This window comes from Suricata suricatta, chromosome 9 (genome assembly GCF_006229205.1).
Source record: "Suricata suricatta isolate VVHF042 chromosome 9, meerkat_22Aug2017_6uvM2_HiC, whole genome shotgun sequence".
In the NCBI taxonomy this organism is placed as follows: Eukaryota; Metazoa; Chordata; class Mammalia; order Carnivora; family Herpestidae; genus Suricata; species Suricata suricatta.
The window spans coordinates 23,719,706-23,744,392 of record NC_043708.1 but is presented as its reverse complement, the minus strand read 5'-3'; the positions used below and the strand labels follow the sequence as shown (position 1 = coordinate 23,744,392).

Below are 24,687 nucleotides of genomic sequence, written 5' to 3'. Positions count from 1 at the left end.
TTTTTTTTTTTAGCTTTTAAAAAATTGTTTATTTTGAGAGAGAAAACGCTAGAATCCCAAGCAGCATCAAAGTCTGACAACAGGGCTTGAACCCACACACTGGGGGATCATGACCTGAGCCGAGATCAGGATGATTAACCAACTGAGCCACCAGCCATCCCAGAAAGCTATGTTTCATTAATGGTATATGCATTACCATTAATGCATGGTAATGATAAACACCAAAATGAGGGTAGCTTTTATACTTCTGGGGGAAAAGGGAACTAACCCTTCTCTAGGGCAAACTTCTTAACCGGATTGGGGGATTGCTTATTAACACTCTCCCAAGGGCTTCTTATCACTGACAACAAAAGACAGTTTCTGTTGGTTTGGAAGGCCCTGTGTCATCTGGCTCTCCCACACTTCTGACTTCATATCCTGCCAGGTCACTGCCCTCCAGCAGGGCGGGCCTTCCTGCTCTTCCCTGAGCACATCGGGCACCCCTGCCCCACCCAGGGCTTTTGCCCTCACAGTTCCTTCAGCCTGGAAAACTTTTCTCATTAGTTTTCTCCCTGCCTCTGTGTAGATCCTGCTTACCCCTTACCTCCTTCAGACAGGTTACCCTTGACCACCTTGTCTAAAATGGTTTCTTCTTGCCATGATTTTTTTCTGGTTATAGAATTTACAATTGCCTGGTATTTTAGTGTATATCTATTTGCTTATTTATTGCCCCCCTCTCCCATTGGAGTGGCTGGTATTGTCTTCCAGTGCTCACATAATGCTTAGCTCAGAGTAGAGGCTCAGTAAGTATTAATGGAATAAATGAAAGAATTAATGATAGCTTTAATGTTTTATTTAATGGGGAAAAAAATAAGATCTAAAGCCTATAAGCTAATCATTAAGTTTTGACAAATCTGTATGTTGAGTATATTTTAATCTGTTTTTACATTAATTACAGTGTACTATTTCATATATACTTGCTAGCTGACAAAAACTGGTTTTCCAAAATAACATTGTAAATACACACAAGAAACAGGTTGTGGTACACGTGGCATTAAAGAAACCCACAGCATAGTTTTATTGTTCCAGGTTTACAGGTGGTTAGAATCAGTAGGAGCTTACAGAATGTTTCTCGTAATGGCAGTGACAGCCCGTGAGGAGGATCAGGACGAGGCTGATGATGGTCCGATGGTCGAGAAAAGGCACAGACGCTAGTATACTTTACCGCCATTCCATTAGCTCCTCCTAAGGGACAGCGTGGCCAGTGGTGGGACTTCTGTAGCACCCCTTCCCATTGTCTTATGAGGGGCCTGAGCTGTGAGATGCTGGTTAGTGCTTCAAGGGAAGGGAACTGACTTTTCTGCCATGCCTCCCGTTCTCACCTCAACTTGAAATGCCATGAAGCTGATCACCGATTAGACTGTGACGGAACTAGCTGTTGGAGACCCCTGCTGAAGGTACTAACCGGTAGGATCTTTGTTGCTTCCTGTGCAGGCTCGGCTTGTGTGTAGAAGCAAAGGAAGGAGTTAATTTCTAGGACAGCTAAATCAGTTAGTGTTCTGGTTTCCTAAAAGCAGATGTTTTCTTAGAGGAAGCTCATATAACTATTTTATAGCTAAGTAAATATGAACAGCAAAATTATCTAATTACTGTATAGCAAAAAAGGAACACAAATGGTGAGTTTAAAGTGAAATTCTAATATTAAGCCACTGATGATTTTAAAACAGACTAAGTTATAGTATTTCTGAAATAAAGGAGAATTTGATTCATAGAAAATCTCAGAAATATGACTAAGAAATGGCAATAAATGGAAAATGTAAAGACTTGGATTCTAATCACAATTTAGAATTTAGAATTAAAATTTTGAATTTAGTTTCCTTATGACTGGACACATTGCTTAATCTCCTTTCCTTGGTGCTGTCATCTAGTCATGTGAAGAGGAGTCAGAATCACTTGTAAAAGAAGTGCTTCTCACTGTGTGTGTATGTTTCATCCTGCATATTTAAATATAAGTCCCTTTTGACAGTATTCCTTACAGTAGTTTCATTATTCTCTTTAATCTCAAAAAACATTTTGATCTTTGCACCCCTTTTCACTAAAAAAGAACCCCTGAAGAGTTCTTGAATACAAGGACTATCTCTGTGTGTCTTCATATACAGAGTACAAACCTTGGCATGTAGAGACAAAATATTTGTTGAGAAGCCTGAGATGATTATGCTGATTGTGAGCTCCTTGGTAGAAAAGGGGCCCTGGGTTCCTAGGAGAGGCTTTGATGTCTGAAAGTTATTTGTGCAATTTTGAGATGTTAAAAAATGAAACAGGCAGAATGTCTGTTCCTGGGTACATGAAATTAAAGGGAGAGAGAAAAGGCCAAGTTGTAAGGGATTTCCCAGGGCTGGTAACACCTGCAGTGAAGAGAGGGAATGCGTAGACTATGTATCCTCTGCTTTCTATTTCAGGCATGCCCATGTTCCCTCCCTGCCCCTAGGAAAGCAGACATTTTTCATTGATTGCTAGACATCATGTATAAAGGACCTGCAGAGGCTCAACTCCATGTTGTTTTCTCCTTTTGTTCTGTTTCCATGAGGGCCTGAACACCCGCCATCTAACCAGGGACTGAGCTAGGTGGGACTGGGCTAAAGCTTTGGGTAGATGGGTAGATTCGTCTAAGGATAGAATCCACTGTGTTTGTTGCAAGCCCCTCCCTCTAGTATAACTTTATCTTCTAAGCATTGTTAAGATTGTGGTTGATTTTAAGTCACCTTTCTAGTCTAGCTGTCTAGCTTCTCTAGCGCTTGATAAGTATCCTTGCAGAAAACTGCATACGTCTGGGGCTCTGCTAGAATTCAGTCTTTGCTTTGCTTGAAAGACAGTTTTTCAATGCCCTTGAAACGATTTCTTGTTTTGAGTAATGTGTGTAGTTTTATCTAGTCGTTCTGTGAAAGTAATGGCTTATCTCTACCTACTAATTTTAATCTGTAAGCAGAAGTCTCAGTATGGTTTTTTTTATTTTTGTTTTTATTGCCGTAAATGTGACATCAAAATAAAGTTGTTCAAACAAGATAGAGGGCACTTGGGTGGATCAGTTGGTTAAGCGTCCTACTTTCGGTTCAGGTCATGATCTCACAGTTCATGAGTTCGAGCCCAGCGTCAGGCTCTCTGCTGTCAGCACAGAGCCTGGAGCCTGCTTTGGATTCTGTGTCTCCTTCCCTCTCTGCCCCTCCCTAACTTGTGCTCTCTCTCTCTCTCAAAAATAAACAGACATTAAAAAAAAAAGATAGAAATTGTTTCTCTTTGTAAAGTCTGAAGGTAGACAAATAGCACTCAGTAGGTAGGTTATGAGCTATCTTTATTTCGTAATCTTTTAGGCTATTTTTATTTCTACTTATTTATTAAATTTCTTTTTATAATGTTTATTTTTGAGAGAGAGGAAAAAAAACTAGCAGGGGAGGAGTAGCAAGACAGGAAGACACAGAACCTGAAGCAGCTTCCAGGCTCTGAGCTGTCAGCACAGACTCAACGAGGGGTTCAAACCCATGAACCACAAGATCATGACCTAAGTCAGTCAAGACGCTTAACCCAGGTGCCCCTGTTTGTTTATTTTTTGTTTGAGAGAGAGAGAGAGAGCAAGCGAGCGAGCATGAGCTGGGGAGAAGGGTCAAGGGGGAGGGAGAGAATCTTAAGTAGGCTCCATGTTCAGTGCAGAGCCCAACGATGGGCTTGATCCCATTACTTTGGGATCATGACCGAAGCTGAAATCAAGAGTTGGAGGCTCAAATGACTCAGACAACCAAGAGTCAGGATGGTTTTTTTGTTTTTGTTTTGGTTTGGTTTGGTTTTTAATAGCATCTCAATCTTCAGCCACATCCATCTACATTCTAGGCCACTGGCCCTTCATTCTCTTTCTCTCCAGGAAAGAGAAGTGGGAGGAGAACAACTGCTGTGTTAAGGATACAATCCAGCCCTGGTACCTGTCCCTTCTGGTCACTTCCTATTGGCCCGAATTTCATCACATGGCCGCCCCTAGCTGCCAGAGAGACTGGGAAACGTAGACTGCAGATGGGTGACCATGGACCCGGCTAAAACTGAGAGAGTCTATCACCAAAAGGGAAAGAGGACTATCCACAGGGGGCCAGTCAGCGGTCTCTCTCATGGTACGGTGTGGGGAGAAGTGCTAACCAGAGCTTTTTTTTCTAAATAGTCCCATTTTCTTAAACTCTTGTACTAAATAATCTATTAATTCCTCTTTGGTTTATGATTTTTCAACCATGAAAGAGTCTTGTTCAATGGTTAGGAGCCTGCCCTCCATAGTTAGGCAAAGTTAACAAACAAATACTGTCAGAATTTTGATCTGTGATCTTCTGTTGTCTTTTTAAAAAATATTCATTTTGAATTTTGTTTTCCTTTTTTGGTCTATCTGCATGTGTTTTAATGAGAACCTGGAAAGGGTTTAGTTATGGCAAGCAACTAAACCCTTCAAAACAGGGAAGTACTGCCTTATAATTTTGGACCAGGTGTCCCTTATGCCAGATGACAGTAAACACTGTTCCAAATGCACAAAACTGACAACAGACTCTGGAGCCTTTGTAAAAATTTTTAGTGAAGCTCTGAAAATCTGCAGGTACCCAGTCAGTGTAAGTGTACAGAAGTCCTAAGACATTTTAACACAGAATATATAACTGCTAAATTTCTTTCAGTTGATAGCAATGGAAATTGACTCTGGCTAAACAAAAAGGAGACTTACTGCAAGGATGATAGGCATGCAAAAAATGAATAAAAGGAGGGAGCAGGGTAGAACTGATGTGCGATCCAGAAAAGTCAGACAGGAACTAGCATCTGGGGCCTCAGCAGCAGGAGTTCACAGACCTTTTCTCCAGGATGTTGGAGATCCAATGCCCTTCAGACCACTTCCCTCTTCAAACCATAACTCCCCATGAGAGAGTGTTGTTAGGCTTATTGTGGCACAGGTGCCGACCCCGGTGTCAGTCAGGACTGTGGAACAGGATCGTGTCGCACAGGTGTGACCACCACAATCATCCGGGATTATTTGCAGAGGAGGGAAATGGATGTGAACCAGGGGGCCCCTCAGGCGGTGTCCACCACACAACCAGAGCAGAGGGTGCGGTGCTACCGGCCCAGGCCGAGGACGTGTCAGAGGCGGAAGAGGCCCCGACGAAGGTGCAGTCCCCCATGGCAGAGCCGCACTCGTGCTCAGATCTCCTGTTACTGCGGTCTGTGCTGCCTGCTGCCGCGACACGCTTATCTGGAGATCGGGGAGTGTGACAGGAGATGTGGGCAGCAGGTGGGAGTGGTAACTCCGGGGCAGAATCTCGCTGCCCTCGTGCCCGGGATACCACTGAACTGAAACGTCCCCGTGCATATATACCTGCGGGTCCCCATTTTTGTGCTAGGAGAACAGTAATGTCAAAATATGTTTGCTTTACAGCTAGCTTTGGAAGCACTTTCCAGTCCACTCCCTATGGGGATACTTACTGACAAAAATTAAGAGACTTTATCCTGATTGCAAGAAAAACGTGCACTCCCTACTTTTCCAAATTTCCCTGCTGAAAAAAGAAGGACACTTCTAGAAATATATGTTCAGAGGGTGGCAAAACTTGAGGTACATCTAGTTTAAAGTCCTCAAAACTTACCAGTCATTTCTAAACTGCCAAATCCAGTGGTTTAATAGAGTAAGACAAGCCAGGCTCTATCAACTAACTAACTGGGATGGTTATTTAAATGGTCTGGAATTCAGTCTTATTTATAAAAGGCCCTTGTGAAGACTAGATAGGTGAGGAAGCTGGGGGGAGGTCCGGGCCACAGTATATGGGACCTGTTACAATTGTATCCCGCCAGCACGGTGGCGCACACCCCTCCTTAATCAAACCGCCTACCCTCCTGCGGCTTCCTCAAACCACTTCCCAACACTTCTGTTCTTTCACAATCAGCATTCTTCAGCAGCGCGTCTTCTCCCAGTAATATTATGATTCCCCCAAATCACATCCTGGGTGCCTCCTCTCCTTGCTTAGCGCCTTCTTCTATCTGCTTCACCAACTCGCACGGCTTCAACCACCACCAGTTCCTTCTTCAACTAAGATCTCCTACGATCCCATTACATACGAGGCACAATGCAAATACAAAGTCCCCCCTTATCCATGCTTTCTATACCCACAGTCAACCACAGTCTGGAAGATGATCCTCCTTCTGATGTATCATCAGAAGGTCAACACCAGGTTTAATGCTGTGTCACATGCCTACATCATTCACCTCATTTCATCTCATTCTACAGGCATGTTGTCATCTGACACCATCACAACGGTGAGTACAGTACAATAAGGAATTCTGAGGAGAGACCACATCACATAACTTTTATTACAGTATATCACTATAATTTTCTATTTTATTATTAGTTATTGTTGTTAAATCTCAACTCTGAGATTATCAGAAAGTGGCCGGCTGGTAAAACTGACCACATTAAAAAAAAATCAATATCCCACACCAGGGGTTATCCCAATCCTTTGGGCTCCTAGAGTAGACATATATTTCTACAGTCAGAAGCAAAAAAAAATTCAGAACAAGAGGAAAAATAGCAACCTTAATCTTTATTATGGGTCTTGAAAATAGCATTAAATACAGCAAACATCAAGATACGTTTTCTCAGATTAAATGAGTTGAGAGAAAGGGCTTACTTGCTTAATCTGTCACAAACTACACATTATATTATGGAAGCTTCTCAGAAGCTATTCAGAAGGCAACTGACTTGAGGCCACAAACCACGTATTTCATCAAGTAAGGCACACCCACTCAGAATGCACACACAGTCTCTACCCATCCCTCTCAATTGCCTATTCTGCCAATAAACACTACTTCTTTCTTTCAAAAACGGAATCTAATTGAATCTCAACCAATTAACTATCTTGCCCCAGAGCACTACGAAGTTTCTAGGGCACCGAGGCCAACCATAAAAAGTGGGCAAGCTTGCTTTCCCTGAATATCCAAGTTTTAAAATACTGTCTTAAGTATACAAAGGTTTACACTCTTAAATACTGCTTTCATTTCCCAAAAAGTTTTGTTCAAGAGAATTCTTGAGTACCTTAAATGACTCTGGAATCTTTCAGATCCAGCAAGAAAGATTTGAAATGCTCTTTTCCTATGTAGAAGTGCATTCAAAACAAAAATCTAGCCCCACAACAGTAGTTACAACATTATTTTGGCTCAACATTTCACAGGTCTTTGGATACGTCAGGAGAACAGGTCTCCTGGCCCTTCTAGACCGTCCTCCAGTTCTTGTCTCCTATCGAACCTCTTTTCCCAGCTACTGTTTACTCTCTGAAAACAAAAGCCAGTAGCTATTTGTAAACCACCCTCCGTTAGTTATTCGGTTAGTTATTCGTCGCCTCCTAAGTAGCCAGACTGGCCCTTTGTTCTTTACACTTCGCTTATCTTATTATTTAAATAAGAACGCAACTTGTGCCAAGTCCTCCTTAAGATAGACTCTTACTTATTCTGGCAGCTAGAAGGCGGTTATCATTCTAATACTACATCATTAAAACTACTTCTAAAGGGAAGAAAGGTAGGTTCAAAATTTTTCTTCCTTCAATACTTGTTAACTAGTTAAGGAAAGTAAAATGTGTGCCCATATCTCAAACATTCCATAAAGAAATGAAAGAGATTAAAAAAGAAAAAAGTGCTGTAAACAAGAAGTTTTAAAAGTAAAATCAAACAGTGTATTTCAGGTGCAACCAAAATACGGCATTTATTTGATCAAATGTTAAAACTCACAGTAAGAAACTCTTGCAATTAAGATCACTGAACGCTGCAACACGCTGCTGAAGAAAGTTCCTGCAAATCCTCTAGGGGTCATTAAAAATAGGATAGAATCATCTATCAAGATTACTTTTTAATAAAGTCCTACAAAGAGATAAAAAAAAACTGAATTACATAAACCCCTAAAGGTTCCTTCCAGCTCTAATTCTGCCAAAGCTCCCAATTCCAACTCTTTCAAAGTTTTCCTAGTGTTAACTGCCGCCCTTTACCTCAAATAAAGGCTGGCCCTCCTCTCATCCCTCTGAATGGTGAGGGAGGAAAAAATAACTGCTTTATTGCTCCTTTTCCTTGTGAAAACTCTGTGTCTACTGCCATCATTAAAAAACAGTCATGTCTACACAGGGCTCTGGTAAATTCTGTGATGTTCCTCCTCCCCTCCCCTCTCCTCTCCTCTCCCAGAGCTCCCATACTCACAGCACTTCTGACGGAGGGAAGGTTCCACTCCACCAAGCACTTCTCTGACACCAGTTGGTGTAGATTTAGCCCAATTCTGAGTCTCTCTACCTGGAGATAGTGTCAGATCCCTCGGGTGAAGAGCTCAGTCCCACAAGACTGCAGAAGCTTGCCATAAGTCCAGGTTGTCCCCTGGCTTCCAACCCATCAGCTATAAATCAGGTCCTCACCACTTCCTCCTCCGGTTGATAATTTGCTAGAATGGCTCACAGAACTCAGGAATAACTGTTTATTTACTATTTCCCGGTTTATTATGAAAAGAGACGATAAATGACATAGATGACTGGAGGCAATGTGTGTGGAAATGGGCTTCACTCTCCTAGCATCTCCACATGTTCGAGCAACCCAGAAGTTGTGGTCCTTTAGGGATTTTTATGGAGGCTTTGCGCATGAGCCATCATTAACTTCATGTCCAGCCCCTCTCCCCTAGCTGGAGAATGGGGGTGGGCTGACAATCCCAAACTTCACATCTTGGCTTGGTTTTTCAGGTGAGCATCCCCCATCCAGGAACCCACCCAGAGTCACCTCATTAGAACAAAACACACTGCTATCACTGGGGAAATTCCAAGGGATTTAGACACTCTGGGTCAGGAATAATGGTCAAAGACAAATATTAGAACAAAAGATGCTCCTAGTATTCTGATCACTTAGGAAATTGCACAAGTTTCAGGAGCTCTGTGCCAGGATATGGAAGCTGAAACACATATACACATTTTTTCCCTATTATCTCACAGCTACTATGCAAAAAAAAGAGAGAGAGAAAATAACAAGTGTTGGCGAGGATGTGAAGAATTTGGAACCACTGTGCACTGTTGATGGGAATGTAAAATGGTATAGCTGCTATGGAAAACAGTATGGCATTTCCTCAAAAAATTCAAAATAGAATTATTGTATCATACAGCAATTCCACTTCTGAATATATACCCAAGATGACTGAAAGCGGGATCTTGAAGAAGTTTCTGTACACCTATATTCAGAGCATATTATTCACAATACCTAAACCTTGGAAGCAACCCAAGTGTCAAATAACAAATAAATGGCTGGGAATGTAAACTGGTGCAGCCACTCTGGAAAACAGGTTGGAAGTTCCTCAAAAAATTAAAACTAGTACTACTTTCTACTACCCAGCAATTGCACTACTAGGTATTTATCCAAGGGACACGGATGTGCTGTTTTGAAGAGGCACACGCACCCCAATTTTATAGCAGTGTCATCGGCAGTAGTCAAAGTATGGAAAGACCCCAAATGTCCATTGGCAGGTGAATGGGTAAAGATGTGGTATGTATACAATGGAGTTATTACTTAACAATCAAAAAGAATGAAATCTTGCCTTTTGCAACTATGTGGATGGAACAAAAGAGTCTCATGCTAAGCGATATTAGTCAGTCTGAGAAAGACAAATATCATGACTTATATGAGGAACTTTAAGATTCAAAACAGATGAACATAAGGGAAAGGAAGTAAAAATAATAAAAAATAGGGAGGGGGACAAAACATAAGAGACTCTTAAATATAGAGAAGCAGCAGAGAGGGTTGCTGGAGGGGTTGTGGGAGGGGGGATGGGCTAAATGGGTAAGGGGCATTAAGGAATCTACTCCTGAAATCACTGTTGCATCATGTGCTAACTAACTTGATATAAATTATAAAAAATAAATTATAGAAAAAAAATAAAATAAAAAATTCCTACAAGAAAGAAAAAAAACAAATGGCTAAGCAAAATGTGGTTTATACAAATAATGGATTACTATTCAGCCTTTAAAAGGAAGGATATTCTGATACGCAGCACTACACGGATGAACTACGAGAACATTATGCTAAATGAAATAAGCCAGTCATGAAAAGAATAATATTGTAGGATTCCATTTATATGAGGCACTTACAGCAAATTCACAGAGACGGAAGTAGAATGGTGTTTGTCAGGGGCGCCTGGGTGGCTCAGTCGGTTAAGTGCCCAACTTTGGCTCCGATCATGATCTCACAGTTCGTGGGTTCGAGCCCCATGTCGGGCTCTGTGCTGACAGCTCAGAGCCTGGAGCCTGCTTCAAATTCTGTGTCTCCCTCTCTCTCTGCCCCTCCCCTGGCTCATGCTCCGTGTCTCTCTCTCTCAAAAATAAATAAATCTTATATAAAAAAAAAAAAGAACAGTGTTTGCCAGGGGCTGGGTGGGATAGCTGGAGGAGAGAACAGGGAGTTACTACTGAGTTTCAGTTTTACAAGAAGAAAAACTTGCAGCAGCGGATGGTGGTGATGATAGCACATGATGAATGCATATAACACCCTGAACTGTACCTTTACAAATGGTTAAGATGGTAAATTTTATGTGTATGTTGCCACACTGAGAAAAAAACTGGGGGAACAAAACCAGAAAACAAACAGTAATGTTTTATTGTGTTATATGCCCTTTCTACCACAGGATCTATTTACTCAGACTCTAAACCAAAATCAAACAAAGGGCAAGCACGTATATATCCACCCCATCAGACACGGAAACTCTTGAGAGTGTAAAACCACCCTAGAAGTTTCTAACTTTTCTCCTTTTCATTCAAAGACAAATGTTGGGATATGGGAGGAAACAAACTTATATCCTGAGATTTAAAAATTCTAAATTTATATTTCAGTTAAAAGAGGACACACACCTGCAGACTTAATATCTTATGTGTATTTCTATGGCATAATTGGGAACATTTCCCCCAGAAACTGGGGGAAAATAGAGATTGGAACACTAACATAGCACTTTAAAGTGATTAATTAAGTTAAATTAAATTAATTAACAACTTTTAAATATTTTAAAGATACCCTTGCTTCCATGAAGTTACCAAAAATCTCTGGCTTAAGGAAAAACAAACCCATTGTTCATATTCCTCATACTCATGTACAAAGAAAGCTGTATCTCTAAAGTCTCTGTTTTAAAAAGACTTGTGACAAAGACTTTGCTAGAAGGGACAGTGGAGCCCTAAACATTCTTTCAGGCATTCCACTAGACTGTTTTTCAAGATGTCACCATAGTGTCTTGAGTGGAATTTTTCACTAAAATATACTAGAAAAAATCAGCCAGATAGTAGTCATACAAATTTTTATATTTCACTTTAGCAACTTGATGTGTCTCTCATCTTACTATTAGTTGCCATATCTGAAGAAATATCATTCCAGAGCACATGGGTGGCTCAGTCAGTTAAGCACCTGACTTTGGCTCAGGTCATGATCTTGAGGTTTGTGAGTTTGAGCCCCACGTCAAGCTCTGTGCTGACAGATCAGAACCTGGAGCCTGCTTTGGATTCTGTGTCTCCCTCTCTCTGCCCCTCCCCTGCTCACACTCTGTCTCTCTCTCCTTAATAAATAAGCATTAAAATTTTTAAAATAAAAAAATAAAAACTATTAAAAGAATAAAAAATTTTTTTAACATTTACTTATTTTTGAGAAATAGAGTGAGACAGAGAGTGAATGGAGGAAGGGCAGAGAAAGCGATACAGAATCTGAAGCAGGTTCCAGACTCTGAGCAAACATTCAGCAGAGCCTGATGCAGGGCTCAAACCCACGAAGCGTGAGATCATGACTCAAGCTGAAGTCAGATGCTTAACCAACTGAGCCACCCAGGTGCCCCTAAAGGATTTATTTTCATTTTTAAAGAAATAATTGTGTGAGAGAGGAAGTGATAAGAATACGTTTGTTATTAGTGGTGTAAGGGTTTGTTCTTCTAGTAACATAAATGGCTAATAAGACAAAATTGTTGTGGTATAGGGTACAACAGGGAAACCTAAGGGGTAGGAGTCAGAAAATACATTGCAGATGAATGAGTGGATTATGATTTTTACGAAGAAAAAGGAAGACAAGAGAAAGGTGTTCACACATCAGAGCTATTTTGTGTTTAGGTGCTCTTTTCACTTAACAAAGGAGTTATATTCTGATTCAATAGTAAATTTCTCCTTCCCATAATCTCTAGCAACTTAACATTTGTAGGTATGATATATGTATTTTCTAATGTTTATATTTATTTTTGAGAGAGAGACAGAGCACAAGTAGGGGAGGGGCAGAGAGAGAGGAAGATACAGAATCCGGAGCAGGCTCCAGGCTCCCAGCTGTCAGCACAGAGCCAGAAGCAGGGCTCGAACTCACAAGCCTCGAGATCATGACCTAAGCCAAAGTCGGGCACCCAACCGACGAAGCCACCCAGGCACCCCGAAAATAAATCTTTTGAATTTGTGCATTATGGTGCCTTCCACCTTACAACTTCAAGGGAGGTCAAGTATTTTGTTTCTGCCCCGCACCCAACTCTCATAGTCTTACTATGTCAGCATGACCTGGAGAAACACACCAAACAGTAACAGGCCTATGTATCATATCACATCTACTGATGGGGGGGTGGGGAGGGGGGGAGGCTGCTAAGTATTTATATTAAAGTCAAATTAAACCACAATAGTCATACTACTGCTATTGGGAACAGATGGCTTTGGGAGGAGAAAAAAAAGTTTTCCTCAGTATCTGAATGGGATTTATAAGTATTAAAGTCAATTGCAGGTGGCTCAGTAGGTTAAGGGTCTGACTTCAGGTCATGATCTGGAGGTTCGTGGGTTCCAGCTCCGAGTCAGGCTCTGTGCTGACAGCTCGGAACCTGCAGCCTGCTTCAAATTCTGTCTCCCTCTCTCTGCCCCTTCCCTCCCCCCCGCTCAAAAATAAATAAACATTAAAAAAAAATTTTAACTAAAAAATAAAGTCAACTGCAAATCTCACAACCCTTTCTTCCAGTAACACTGACCCTTTACTCTTTTTAACCAGCTCATCTTTAAAAATCCACTTCAGAAGATCTGTCATCCAGAGAAGTGGAAGGCTGTTAATAATTATTGTCTTCAATTCACAACTTTTCAAAATATTTCAAAACAGCCTGGACTTGGTTGGTGATTCATCCTTGGTTAACTGGTATAGAGACTCATCACAAGTCACTACCTGCATTCAACAGCCCCTTCTATGATAGCACGCCTGCTCACAGGGACCACCTAACTCTACCTAGCCCAGGATGGGGTCTCACGAAGCTCTGAGGAAGAGCAAAATGACTGTGAAGCCCCAGACCCGGTTCACTGTGAGATCTGTGGTTTGGGTTAGGGTGTGTTTCCGCCTAGTACCACCTCCTAACTTTCTCTGCCTCCTGAGGACCCCGAGGGTGGTCTTCCTTGGAGGGTCTCAGGACTCTAAGAGGAAGCGACCACCTCGAGGGTAAAAGGAGGGAGCCTCAAGGGAAAAAAAAAACATGAGCCCCTGAGTGGATCCTTCCAGGGTGCGCGGGGTCACTCCCTGCCTCCCTTGGGGAGAGAGGCGCGAATTTCTGGTCACATCAGGCGGAGGAAGGCACTCTGGCTTTGAGCAGAGCCCAAACCTCCGGAGAAAAAGAGGAAGACCTCAGACGCGGAGAGATGGGGGAGCCCCTACACCGCCCTTGAGCCTCCCGCTCCGGGCAGGCCCGGTCAGCGCCGGGACACAGCTTGCCAGCACACCTGAGCCGTGCCTGTCGCCCGCTCCCGCCCCCGCGGACGGTCACCGCGACCTCGCCCTGCTCGGCCGCCCCCTCCGCCGGCTCGGCACGGGCGCAGCTCGCGGGGTCCCGGCCCACCGCCTCCGGTTCAGCCCAGCCGCCCAGTCCCACCGTACCTGGCCGGCGGCGGCTGCGGCAGCAGCGGCGCTGCTCCTCACGTACCCGTTCCGTACTTCCCCGTTCGCCACGCAGCCGTTCGGCCCCACCGGGCGACGGTAGCAGCAGCCTCCGGGTCCCGGCCGCATCGTCCCGGTAGCACCAGGCACAAGCCAGACTCTGAAGGCGGCGGCCGAGGCGGCTGCAGCTCCGGTCCCGCTCCACACCCCACCCACCTCCTCGAAACCGGAAATGGTTGCACGCCCCCGCCAATTACCAGCCCGGCCGTCACAGGGGGGCGGGGCCCACTCCCGCGGAGGCAGTGGTTCATCCGAGGCCCCGCTGCCAAGGGGAAACGGGGTGGAGCCGGACAGTAGGGTCATGAGCCTAAGGACAGATGACCAATCAGAAGGAGGAGGAGGCAGACCACATGCTGCTGTCTGACCAATCACGGGGGTGAAAGCGAGACAGCTTGCCGGTGTTGAGGAGGTGGTCTGAGTAGGCTTTGGCGGCTTCTTGGTCCACGCAGAGGAGGCGGGGCCCAGGAAGAAATAGCCAATTAGAGTATGGGGAAAGGAAAGGGGCTGAGCCCAAGTATCAAGAGCGGGTTCTTGGGTTCTCCAGGACAGGTGGCGACCTCTTTGCCCTTGCCTTGGGGGAAGTTCTCGGATATGAATCCCAGCCCGAGACAGGGATCTTTTATTTAATTAGCGAATTCCTATGTAGGTGTCTATAGAAGAGCATTTTCAGGATTCTTTAACCATTCTTTGATATGCACCGTACAATAACATATTTCTTAGTAATTCGGAAGTAGCTTTGCCCTTCACATCTGCCCCCAATCAGGATTTTCTGAACAATTTCCTTTAAAGAGCATTTCTTTGAGAGCCAAGAAACCTAAATAACGGAAAGCTAAACCTTGAGTAACCACTTTGGGAGCCAAATTCTTTAAAGCTAATACTTCTGTTTCATAGACACATAGCAAGAAATATATTAATAAAACTGTGCACCTATCATAATGCCTGGCCCATAGTAGGAGCATAATATATACTTTCACACCCCTTTAGTTGTCTTTTCCCATAGGGGTTAGAAAAGAAATGGATCTACATCATAACAAGAGACTTTTGGCGGAACCTGGGTGGATCAGTAGGTTGAGCCTCTGACTTAGGCTCAGGTCATGATCTCACAGTTCTGAGTTTAAGTCCCAGATGGGGCTCTCTGCTGTCAGCGCAGAACCCACTTGGAATTCTCTATCCCCCTCTCTCTCTGCACCTCCACAGCTCATTCTCTCTCTTTCTCTCTCTCTCAAAAATAAATAACCCCTCTCTGCACCTCCCCTGCTCATGCTCTCTCTCAGTCTCAAAAATAAACAAAAAAGAGAGAGAGACTTTTGGTTGTCCATAAAGAATTTCATGTCACAGTTAAGAGTATGGACTCTGGAGGTGGTCGGAGTTTGAATGCTGGCTCCACCACTTACTAGCTGAGTGACCACTATATTTCTTCATCTGTTCAGTGAAGATAATAATAGTTGTCCTGAGGATTTGAGTTAATATATTTAGTGTATTTTGTATAAGACCTGGTCATTAGTAAAAATTCATTAAGTGTTGGTTCTTTTTAATCGCTGAATGGGCCTATGAGAGCCCCTGCATTCTCCCTCCCCCACCCCATCTTTAGGAGAGGGATAGACAAGGTATCAGTTTTGTGTGGTTTAGGAGCAGAGCAATCTAATGGCAGATGAACAGAGAGTTTTCTTCTTTGAGTTAACAAACACTGTGATCCCAAAGAATATAAGTTTGTGACAGAAGTATGAGGCTAAAAGAAAAGCCTGTGGGGAATGCTTGGGTGGCTCAGTTGGTTGACTGTTCGATTCTTGGTCTTGGCTCAGGTGGTGATCTCATGGTTGGTGAATTCCAGTCCCATGTCAGGCTCTGTGCTGACAGTGTGAAACCTGCTGAGATTCTCTGTCTCCCTCTCTCTCTGTCTCTCCCATGCTTGTTCTTTCTCTTTCTCTCAAAATTAAATAACTAAACATTAAAAAAAAGAAAAGAAAAGCATGTGGTTTGCATGGCATGGAGCTTACATTCTAGTGACAGAAAAGATGTATATCAGTTTTAAAGCAAACAGCAATAAAAGGCCTACAGAAGACTAGAGTTCTGATGAAGAAGTCTGGATCGAAGCGACAAGTCTAGAATTCCCATATAGAAAGTTTTCAGGGCATGAATCTGGTTGGAAGCAAGGCTAAAGGATTTAATTGAAGCTTAGATACTGGGTTGAATGAATTTGGAAGAGACCTGTAAAGAAGATGTAGGATGAGCTTAATCTTGAAGGATGGGCAGGATTTGTAGAGCTGAGAATGAGTGTTCCCGGGAGAGGGAAGCTTCAAAAAATCAGGTGCAGAGGCTGGAAAGAACAAAGACTTAAACTAGAGCATAAGAGTGAATAATGTGGCTAGATTAGAGGAATCCTGTTAGTTAGTGCCTCTCTCCAGAGGGCAGGACATGGGTCCTTGTCTTGTTCTGCCACTTACTCACCGTGTGTGGTCTTGGACGAGTCATACAACATTATCCTTGGTTTCCACACCCATCTTACAAAATTAATACCTGTAATACTTACCTTGCAGGGCTTTTGTGAGCATCAATTATATGATATGCAAATGATCTGATAACCTTGCACACCATTGCTAAATCACAAAAGGGATGCCTCAAAAGGCAGTAGGAACACTCCAGGCTCAATGCAAACAGAAAAACAGCTCCTTCCAGATGTATAAGCCACCTCATCACCATTTTAGTGAGTTCATATGCAAAGTTCTGGGCTAGGCACCAGAGTTACAACTCTTCCTTCAAGATTGCTCAAACCATTTCAACTGTAAAATCTTTCTTGAACTTCAAACTCATCACAAGATTAGACTCTTTCTTCACTGTGAACTTTATACACACCTTTTAAAGCATGTGTCACATTACTTCTTTGGTATTTTTTTTGAGAGGGAGATTACACAGTGATTAAAAGCAAGAGCTCCAGGGGTGCCTGGGTGGCTCAGTTGGCTCAGGTCATGATCTCATGTTTCGTGAGGTTGTGCCAGCATTGGGCTCTCTGCTATTAGCACAGAACTCACTTCAGATCCTCTGTCCCCTTCTTTCTCTGTCCCTCCCCTGCTTGCATGCTTTCTCAAAAATAAATAAACATTAAAAATAAAATAAAATAAAAAGAAGAAGAGGAAACAAGAGCTCCACAGTCACATGGAATTGGAGACCCAGGTTCAGCATTTAGAAGCCTTGTGACCTTGGCAAAGCCGCTTGACCTCTCTGTGACTCAGTTCCTTCATCTGTAAAATGAAACATAACTCTGTTATGAGAATGAAATAAGAAAAGCATTTAGTACCAGAGCCTGTCACATAATAGTAGTGCGAACAATTATTTTTGAATAAATGAATTTTTTTGTTAAATAACTGATTGGTTAAATATATTTATACCCCCAACTAGACACAGAGCAAGCTCCTTGAGTACAGGAGATTGTTTAACTCACCTTTGGGTTCCCAGCACCTAGCACAGTGCCTGGCACATGGTAAATGTTCAATAAATGTCTGATGAATAATAAATAAATGGACAAATGAATGAAAATCTGGCCCCATCTCCAAGGAGCCTTCTATCACAAGGAGACTCTGTTAAGATTTTTGTGACTGAGGCTAACACAAGTCAATATTAGAAAACTCTGGAGTGCCTGGGTGGCTCAGTCGGTTGAGCATCCGACTTCGGCTCAGGTCATGATCTCACAGTTCATGAGTTCGAGCTCAGCATCAAGCTCTGCGCTGACAGCTTAGAGCCTGGAACCTGCTTCTGATTCTGTGTGTACCTCTCTCTCTGCCCCTCCTCTGCTCATGATCTGTCTCTCTCTGTCTTTCAAAAATAAATAAATGTTAAAAATTTTTTTAAAAATATTAGAAAACTTTGTCAAGAAAGATACATTTATTGGAACTCTCCTCAAGATAGGGAAGTGTGGGGACTCAGGGAAAAAAAATCCCAAACATTAGCAACAGAAACTTCTAGACCTTCCTCCTAGCACCAACCCACTTCTGAGGCTTAGCTTTTAGCAAACTACCCCTTTCAAGTCCCTTAGGTCAAATTTATAAACTCCCAGGAAAGAGAAATCTAATTGACCCAGCTTAGGGTGAGATGTCTAATGTTTGACCAAAAGCATTAGACATGGCGGCCAAAACACAAGGTCAAGCTGCTAGAGGTGAGGAACCAGTTACAGAGAAAGAAGAATCAATGCAGAGAAGAAAGGACAACCTTGTCGTTGTCTGCTCCATGGAGACAGAACTTGGGAATGAAAAGAACAAATAACAATCACTTGAAAGAAGTGTTGGAGGAGGAGGCTTCCGGCATAGCATTTGTTAAGTAGGCTCTATGTCCAATGTGGGGCTCAAACTTACAATTCTGAGATCTAGAGTCACTTGTTCTACTGACTGAACCAGCAAGGTGCCTCCAGTATGGCATTTTTAAATGGCCATGCAGAATTGCTGCCTAGAACGAGAATTGGAGTCAGAGAAGGCAGGCTGTAGCTGGAGGAGAAGGAGGCCTGTACTATCAGATAGCGGTCTTGGTTGCATACATGCAAGTTAGCGCTGGCTGACTCACACAGAAGGGGACTCAGTGGAAGATTGTTAGCAGCTCAGTGACATGACTGAAGGCTGGAAGACAGGGCTTAGAAAAAGTCAGAAGTAGGGGGATCTCCATAGGGCTAGGCAGCAAGGGCTTCAGCAAGGGTTTGTGGCACAGACTGTCTGGTAAGTGTACCACCACTAAAATAAATGACCACCAACCAGCTTTGCCAACCCTGAGTCACTTGCCCAAAAGTCAAAGTCCCAGGAGAGAGCATCTGATGCGCTGAGTTTAGGTCATACTGGTCCATACAGAGAGTGGCTGAAACAGAAGGATGTGATTCCTTTACCTTTCATGATGGGAGCTGTTAACCAAAATTCACCCTTCCCGCAAGAGGATACAAAATGAAAATAGGTGATTCCCCAAAAGGAAATTGAGGACCTCTTAGAAAACAGAGTGGACATTGGGCAGACAGAAATGATGAAAATCGGTTAAGACTGCAGAAGAGGGGCGCCTGGGTGGCTCAGCTGGTTAAACGTCTGACTTCGGCTCAGGTCATGATCGCACAGTTTGTGGTTGCGAGCCCCGCATCGGGCTCTGTGCTGACAGCCTAGAGTCTGCTCCAGATTCTGTGTCTCCCTCTCTCTCTGCGCCTCCACCCCTTCAAAAATAAATAAACATGAAAAGAAAAGAAAAAAAAAGACTGCAGAAGAATCATAAGGGAAAAGGTTCCCTTTAGCTTTTCTTCACTTCGGTACATAAACTAGGGCTGAATGCCTCTGAGGTATTATCTGGTCCTGACCTTGGGATCATCATTTGGTCTTTCCTTTCCAAACTTTTCATGCTTGTTTATTCATTTTTATATTTGACTAGTCATTTGACAAATACTTTTTTTTCTGACAATCATGTTATTACATCATCATAGAGTCATGAGTTTGAGCCCCATGTTGGAGGTAAAGTTTACTTTTAAAAGTTATATATTCAGTGAGATCCACGGTTATGAATTTTGGGTCCAAGAGCTTCTAGCTGTGGCCTGGGATGGGGGCTGCTTCCCACTGGATCACTTTGGTAAATGTGAAAGCTTTAAAGAGAAATTCATGAAATGTCTCCGTGACAATAAATTTGAAAATGCTTTGTGCAGAAATGAATCAAAAGACTACTTAGAGTACAGAATGGATAGGCAGCTGATGGAACAAGAACCACTGGAAAAACTGCGATTAGGAGATTTGATTGATGGAAAACCAGAGGCAAAGACTAACTTTTGATGAGAAAAAGACCACCAGCTGCTGGGTCGTCCAGAATGGACCTTATCACCTGACAATTTATGTTTAGGTGCTGTGACTTAGAAGGGGGCTTCCAGAACACCCTCCTTGATGAAAACATCTCATCCTGACTTTTACCAGGTTATTTTGAAAAATTACTGGGGTGCCTGGGTGGCTCAGTCGGTTAAGCGTCCAACTTTGGCTCAGGTCATGATCTCACCATTCATGGGTTCAAGCCCCACGTCGGGCTCTGTGCTGACCGCTGGGAGCCTAGAGCCTGTTTCAGATTCTGTCTGTCTCTCTCTCAGCCCCTCCTCCACTCGTGCTCTGTCTCTCTCAAAAATAAACAAACATTAAAAACATTTTTTAAAAATAAATAAAAATTGGTTCACTCATAAAAAAAATATTGCTCCTTTTAGAGCTCATTTTCCTCCAAGAGTGTCAGGTTTTATCTTCACATCATGTGTAGCAGAGTTCCTAGGGAGACCCATGACAGGCAGGAGGTAAGAAATCAGAATCACACCTGCTCAGCAAGGGGACATGAGAAACAGTGACTCCATATGGTAATACTCTGCATAGCTTCCCAATACTGATAGGCTGAATGTTCGTGGCTTCAGATATTGTCAGAAAACCATTCCCTAACAAAACAGCTTCCTTTTTGCACTCATAAATATATATGCCAGTTTATTTCCTTTAAAAAAATAGAGTATAAACTTGGAAGTGAGAAAAAAATACAATGATAGAAAGAAACATAGTCTCTGCCCCTGTGGAGCTTACGGTCTTGAATTACAAGAAACAGGTTTACTATTTCCCTTTCTACTACTCCTGAAACAGTGAGTGAAAAAGTCTGATTCTCTCCCTGAGATTCTGGCCCTCTTTGTGCTGGAAAATCTTGGATAACATTTTTGGACCATTTTCAGAGCCAATATTTGCATCCACAAAACTGAGTAGGTCCTGGGACAAGAGTTTAGAATTGCATTATTCTAAAAGTGCATTATTCTGCTGAGGCCTGGGCAGTTTAAAGGAATGATTGCCTGCAAATATGAAGCTTTAACAGGAGCGGTGATTCCTGATTGCCTGCTAAGCAGCCCAGAAGAGTGATTCTAATCTGCATCTAACAGGCATTTGCAGTTGGAGCTGGGAGATAAGATCCAGGCATGCTCCAAGAACAGGCAGCTAGAGCCTTGTCTCAATGGTGGCTCTCTGCCCATGTTTCCTCGGCTCCAGAAGCACCTCGGAGCCTCCTACTCAACCACCACACCCCACACTGCCACTCTGGGCTTCCTGTGGGTGTTCACTCAGTTGACTGTGGCAATCATCTGATGTTTTGCTTCAGGAAGTGGACTTTTGCTTCTGGCTCCAGGAAGAAGGGGCGGTGCCAAAGATATGATTATGATAACGGGTGGTAATATTAGTCAAAGCTCTTTGAGTTGCAAGTTTTTTTAGTTAAAAACATTTTTTAATGTTTATTTAGTTTTGAAAGAGAGAGAGAGAGACAGCATGAGCAGGGGAGGGGTAGAGACAGAGAGAGGGAGACACAGAATCCGTAGCAGGCTCCAGGCTTTGAGCTTTCAGCTGATGTGGGGATCAAACCCATGAACTATGAGATCATGACCTGAGCCAAAGTTGGACACTTAACTCACTGAGCTACCCAGGTGCCCCTGAGTTGGAAGTTTTGAAACTGAACTAAAATTGGATGAAGGATAGAGGAGATTTATTGGCTCACATAACCAAAAAGAGTAGGACTAGATCTGACTGGATTCGTGTACTCAAATGATGTCATCAGGAATCCATCTCCATCCTTGGCTTGGCATCCCTGAGTTGGCTTCATTCACATATAAGGGGTTACCCTATGATGGTAGTGATGGCCTATGGCTTGGCAAGCTTGCATTCTACCAACTTTAAAATCTCAGCTGAGAGACAGTCATTCTCCTCTGGACTCCAGTGAGAATCCAGGCTAAGTTCCCATTGACCCAGCTCAGGTCACATGCCTCAGTCAGCTGTTGAATTAATTGGTCAGGCCTGAGTCTTGTGCTCACCCACTCCCTCAGTACGGTGCCACAGGCTCTGAGAATGGGAAACCAGTGGTTTCCCAAATGGAAGACATGGCTTCTGTTTCCAGAAAAAGGGGTGCTGGGCAGATAGACGCTCATACTGGATATGATGAGAACAAGAATGGGTGATAAGAATGCCTAGGAGATTCTCAACATGTTATTAAGAAATATCAGTTTTAGGGGCACCTGAGTGGCTCAGTTGGTTAAGTGGCCGACTTGGGCTCAGGTCACAATCTCATGGTTTGTGAGTTTGAACCCCGAGTTGGGCTCTGTGCTGACAGTTCAGAGCCTGGAGCCTGCTTTGGATTCTGTGTCTCCCTCTCTCTCTGCCCCTCCCCCACTTGCTGGTGCCTGTGTGCACACTCTCTCTCTCTCTCAAAAATAAACAAACATTAAAAAAAATTTAAAAAGCTTTCTGCTCATGGATGCTGCCAAGTAAGCATCATTAAAGTCTCCTCTCCCACTGCCGTCATGTCTAATTCAGAATCTCCCAAAGAGCCCAAACAGCTGTGGAAGCTTTTCATTGGAGGTTTGAGCTTTGAAACAACGATGAGAGTCTGAGGAGCCATTGTGAGCCATGGAGAACGCTTAAGGACTGTGTGGTAATGAGAGATCCAAACACCAAGCGCTCCAGAGGCTTTGGGTTTGTCACCCATGCCACTGTGGAGGAGGTGGATGCAGCCATGAATGCAAGGCCACACAAGGTGGAGGGAAGAGTTGTAGAACCAAACTTTCACTTAACTGTGAAAAAGATTTTTGTTGGTGGCGTTAAAGAAGGCACTGAAGAACATCATCTAAGAGATTATTTTGAACAGTATGGAAAAATTGAAGTGATTGAAATCATGACTGACCAAGGCAGAGGCAAAAAGAGATGACCATGACTCTGTAGACAAGATTATCATTCAAAAATACCATACTGTGAATGGCCACAACTGTGAAGTAAGGAAGGCTCTGTCTAAACAAGAGATGGCCAGTGCTTCTTCCAGCCAAAGAGGTTGAAGTGGCTCAGAGACTTCGGTGGTGGTCGTGGAGGCAGTTTTGGTAGGAATGACAACTTTGTTCATAGAGGAAACTTCAGTGGGCGTGGTGGCTTTGGTGGCAGTCGAGGTGGTGATGGATATGGTGGCAGTGGGGATGGCTATAACGGATTTGGTGACGATGGAAGCAACTTTGGAGGTGGTGGAAGCTATAATGATTTTGGCAATTATAACAATCCGTCTTCAAATTGTGGACCCATGAAAGGATGAAGTTTTGGAGGCAGAAGCTCTGGCCCCTATGGCGGTGGAGGCCAATACTTCGCCAAACCACGAAACCAAGGTGGCTCTGGCGGTTCCAGCAGCAGCAGTAGCTATGGCAGTGGCACGAGGTTTTAATTACTGTCAGGAAACAGAGCCTAGCAGAAGAGGAGAGCCAGAGGAGTGACAGGGAGGCTACAGGTTACAACAGATTTGTGAACTCAGCCAAGCACGGTGGTGGCAAGGCCTCGCTGCTACGAAGAAGACATGTTTTAGACAAAACTCATGTGTATGGGCAAAAAACTCGAGGACTGTATTTGTGACTAACTGTATAACAGGCTATTTTAGTTTCTGTTCTGTGGAAAGTGTAAAGCATTCCAACAAAGGGTTTTAATGTAGATTTTCTTTTGCACCCATGCTTTTGATTGCTAAATGTAATAGTCTGATCATGACACTGAATAAATGTGTCTTTTTTAAAAAAAATAAAAAATATGGGGCACCTGGGTGGCTCAGTTGGTTAAGCATCCAGCTTCGGCTCAGGTCATGATCTCATGGTTTATGGGCTCAGGCCCTGCGTCAGGGTCTGTGCTGGCAGCTAGCTCAGAGCCTGGAGCCTGTTTCAGATTCTGTGTCTCCCTCTCTCTTTGACCCTCCCTAGCTCATGCTGTCTCTCTCTGTCTCTCAAAAATAAATTTAAAAAACATAAAAAAAATTAAAAAATTAAATAAATAAAATTTAAAAAAATACCAGTTTTAGACTTTCCCTCCTTCCCCAATCCAACCTCGAAAATTCACGCCAAATTTGAACTAATTAAAGTTATTGGTATCTTATCATGTACATCTTCACAAATCATTATCTCATAGCAATTAATAGACTCTTTGAATGTGGTTTTGTAAGAAAAATATAAATATCATCTTTAGAAACTGAGAGTTTACTCCCAAAGGGAGCATTAGTAATGACAAAGGACTCACAGACAACCATACTTAGTTCTGAATATGTTATATATCATTAGTTTTATTTTCTAAACACTTTTTTAAATGTTTATTTTTGAAAGAGAGTGGGGGAGGGGTAGAGAGAGGAAGGGAGACAGAAAATTCCAAGCAGGCCCCCTGCTGTCAGCACAGAGCCCAATGTAGGGCTCAAACTCATGAACCATGAGATCATGACCTGAGCTGAAATCAAGAGCTGAACTCTTAACCAACTGAGCCACCCATGTGCCCCTACATTGTCAGTTTTAAATGACATAAATTGAATTGTACCATATACAAAGGATACCTCAGTAAAAGAAAAAAATAGTTGAAAAAAAAATGACATAAAGTAGAAGGTTCATTCATTGTGGGCAGGGTGTCATATGCATTCTAGGGAGTGATGAGATTTTCCCTCTTTGTCTTTCTCTTTCTTTCTTTCCTTCCAACCTTCTTCCTCCCTCCTTCCCTCCCTCCCTTTCTTTCTTTCTCTCTCTCTCTCTCTCTCTCTCTCTCTCTCTCTCTTCCTTTCTTTCTTTCATAGGCTCCATGCCCAATGTGGGGCTTGAACTCACCATCCTGAGATCAAGAGTCATGTGCCTGTACTAACTGAGCCAGTCAGGGGCCCTGAGTTTTTAAACAGATTACGTTTAAGGTGAGGCTGCCATTTCTTTTCCACTTCATTGTAGAACACTTT

The 24,687-nt window shown here is 43.1% G+C and overlaps 1 protein-coding gene and 2 pseudogenes across 1 annotated transcript in view; 2 read left to right on the top strand and 1 right to left on the bottom strand.

The window, feature by feature from the left end:
• SPTLC2 (serine palmitoyltransferase long chain base subunit 2) overlaps window positions 1-14,115 on the bottom strand; it is a 107,911-nt gene extending 93,796 nt beyond the window's left edge. Inside the window, exon 1 of the mRNA XM_029950492.1 lies at window positions 13,900-14,115. Coding sequence (XP_029806352.1) covers window positions 13,900-14,028 — 129 coding nt within the window. The 5' untranslated portion in view covers window positions 14,029-14,115. The remainder of the gene's footprint in view (window positions 1-13,899) is intronic.
• A 3,960-nt stretch (window positions 14,116-18,075) lies between these two features.
• Window positions 18,076-19,739, top strand: LOC115302172 (annotated as a pseudogene).
• Window positions 19,740-22,261: 2,522 nt separating this feature from the next.
• On the top strand, window positions 22,262-23,163 carry LOC115300992 (annotated as a pseudogene).
• The last annotated feature ends 1,524 nt before the right edge of the window (window positions 23,164-24,687 follow it).